At 45.5% G+C, this 2,886-nt stretch overlaps 1 protein-coding gene across 1 annotated transcript in view; it reads right to left on the reverse strand.

Annotated features, from left to right (window-relative positions):
* Positions 1 to 2,237: 2,237 nt before the first annotated feature.
* The window catches only part of LOC103776039 (vacuolar protein sorting-associated protein 13D-like), a gene marked incomplete at its 5' end in the record, with an annotated part of 23,066 nt that continues 22,417 nt past the window's right edge, over positions 2,238 to 2,886 (reverse strand). The window contains one exon of the mRNA XM_008943526.1: positions 2,238 to 2,438. Coding sequence (XP_008941774.1) covers positions 2,307 to 2,438 — 132 coding nt within the window. The remainder of the gene's footprint in view (positions 2,439 to 2,886) is intronic.

Consider the following 2,886-nt stretch of genomic DNA (forward strand, 5'->3'; position numbering starts at 1 on the left):
TCTCCTGGCTGCAGGGCACACCCCTGCCAGCGACACCAGGCTCCTGTGCTGGCAGCAGGAGGCTCCGAACCCAGAGAACTCTGCAGAATTGGGTAAACGGAACCATTGCGTTGTCTTGACTGCTTAGAGCTCGTGTTTGAATTCTCAGGAGGCTGAGTGAAGGCTGGAGACTTGCACTTACTCTCCACAGCCTCTCAAAACTATTTTTGAGTACGGCTCCTGGAATCTGAAAGTTATATTTATTCACTGAGTAATAATGTTAGTAGTGCCAATAGCAATAGGAAGTCCACAGTAAGAGTTCTGAAATCATATAAAAATAGTTGGGTTACAGCAATAAATAACATCATTTCTGCTTTTAAAAAAACCAAAAGTTCTGGTTCAGTTTGTTTTGGAATGCTAAGTGAGGCAACGTGCTGCGTTCAGCCACGGCCGCGCGTCGCCCCGTGCGCTCGGCACTGTCCCCCAGCCAGGACACTGGGCAGCTCCCTCCGCCCCCCCAGAGCAGGATCCCTGGGACAGCCAGGGCCAGTCCCAGCCACGGGTGCATCGAGGCTCAGGGTACGTTTACCAACAGCCAAAGAACAGGTTAAGCACAAACACACAGGTCAGATCCATCACCGACTGTGGCTCCCCGAGTTCAGGTAACTCAGAGTGTTTACTTTTAAACTACTTCCCAGGTGTTGGCAGGTGAGCTCCTTACAGAATTGTTACAAAACTTCAGCACTCAACCACTCTCTGAATTCCCAACTCAGAGCTGTGAAATGCTTTTTATTTCCCTTCCCCATCTAATCAGCAGGGCGCCTCGGCAGCAGAGTCCAGCAGGACTGATGTGGTAAAGCACTGCTGAGCCAACACACTTGTTGGATTCCTTATTTTACTTCAAATTACAGAGCAATATACAAAAGTGATGCATTAAATCAGTTTCATTTGTGTAAATGGATTTCGAGTGGCAGTCACAGACCATACGCACATCAACTGAGGCCATGGTTTCTCCTCAGACTGTAACCCTCCACCCTTCACTTCACAGGAGTTGAGAATTAGTTTAGTTCTACCCTTCAGTTCAAAAATATTCCTGTATGCCTTTACGAAAGGATATTAAAAGGTAAACTAAGTTGAAGGTAAAGCTCTAGTGGGCTCCGTGCTTGGAGTCAGAGGTGTGTCAGTAACACTCTCAGGCTGGAGTTTCAGGCAGTGCTGTACGGACACGCGGAGCGCAGCCCCCGCGCCAGCCCCCCCAGGGCTGAGGCTTCCTGGGTGCTGTGAACAGAGGTGTGTAAGCACACCCACTCCTCACTCCTCAGCTCGGTTCAAGTTGATGAGAGAAATACTAAACTGATGTCCAGCATTTGAAAAAAGACATTTTTATTATTTCCAAAAGTTTCATTCTGAAGAGGTTGTCATGAAGACAAACGACGGGGTGATTTCCTCTCGCCACGCCACTGGCATTCCCACTGCCAGCAGGATCCCACACTGGCCAGCTACATACACTGACAGTCTGAGTGAAGGGGGGAGCTGAAGATAAAGAGTTCACTTTTCACAGTTGCTCACTTGAACCCTTTCAAAGCCAGCCTGGAAGCAGGGCCCTGCAGAGGCACAGACTGCACTAGCTTCGGGTGCTATGTTCTGGCATTTTGAAAGTGTAATTGAATCAGGGAGTCCTCGCTGCAATATTTAACAAAATGCAATTGTTTTTGTTAAAAAGGAGGATGAAATAAGGTATTTGTGCATTTAGCTGTACCAGTGATTTAAGAAAAAAACAATAAAAACCCAACAATCAAGGGATGCACCCTAATCACAGTGCTAAAGCTCCAAACTGCAGGATGCCTGTGCTCCAAGAGCTGCAATTCACTCCTAATTTGTACTTTTTCAGCTTTTATCCACACTCCTGCACTGTGAAAATCCACTTTCTCAAGAAAAAGAGAGAGAAAGAGAGAGAAGGGCTGGTTTCAGGCAGTGCAGTGAGACTCAGTATAGCTCCTTTAATTTCTTTACACAATAAACAGACTTGTATTTATACCAACACCCTGATCTGTACTTTCTTATTTACATGAAATACTTTTACATATATACATGTCAGCAAGATCCAGGGCTTCTCCCAGAAGCATCTCAGCTACAGCTCTGTTATACAACTAGTGCCTTAAAAACCCAAACAAGCCCACCTCACCTGTTTTCTTATGCACAGTTATTCCATTTAGCCAATCCCTAAAATGGCCTTTGCCCCCTCCCCACAGCACCTCCTCTAGTCACAGAACCCCACCCGCTCCAGCCCCAGCCCTGCAGCCCACTCTGGCAGTGAGGAAGAGGTTTCAAGAGTCCAGCTCCAGTTGTTCTTGATTTTCACTGAGTCTTAACATAAGCTGTTGTTCGTAATAAAGGCTCTTTGCATAGTTTATTTCTTGAGACAGCTTCACTGCAAGGACTTCAGATTTCACTTTCACCTGCAAAGAGAAATGGGATTTTTCGTAAGGTGGTGTTGCTATGGTCTAAAGTAGAAGGTATTTAATTTTATTACTTTACTAACTGAGGGGATTAGGTTTGAAGTCTCCTCTAAGGAACAGAGGTGTTTCAGTGGAGGCTACTTCTGAGTGCTGAGGTTAATATAAGGAAGAAGTGAGAGAGGAAAGGACAGACAAATAGAGATGGGTATTTTAGGATGAGAGCAGAAACAACTTGCAATATTTGAAGTGACTTCCTTTGCTTCCCCTCCCACCTTTTATCTGGCTTGTCTGTTTGGAATGTAAACTGACTTGGGTCAGGGGTGAGCTTGTAACCTTGCCTGTAAACCAGGCCCCTGAGCAACTACTGTAATGAAGGAAAAAAACCTGTAATGGGTTTTAGAAGTAAGAGTTCTCATTAACTTTTACATACATGACATGAACACTCTTT

The sequence above is a fragment of the Merops nubicus genome, unplaced genomic scaffold (genome assembly GCF_000691845.1).
Source record: "Merops nubicus isolate BGI_N331 unplaced genomic scaffold, ASM69184v1 scaffold23507, whole genome shotgun sequence".
In the NCBI taxonomy this organism is placed as follows: Eukaryota; Metazoa; Chordata; class Aves; order Coraciiformes; family Meropidae; genus Merops; species Merops nubicus.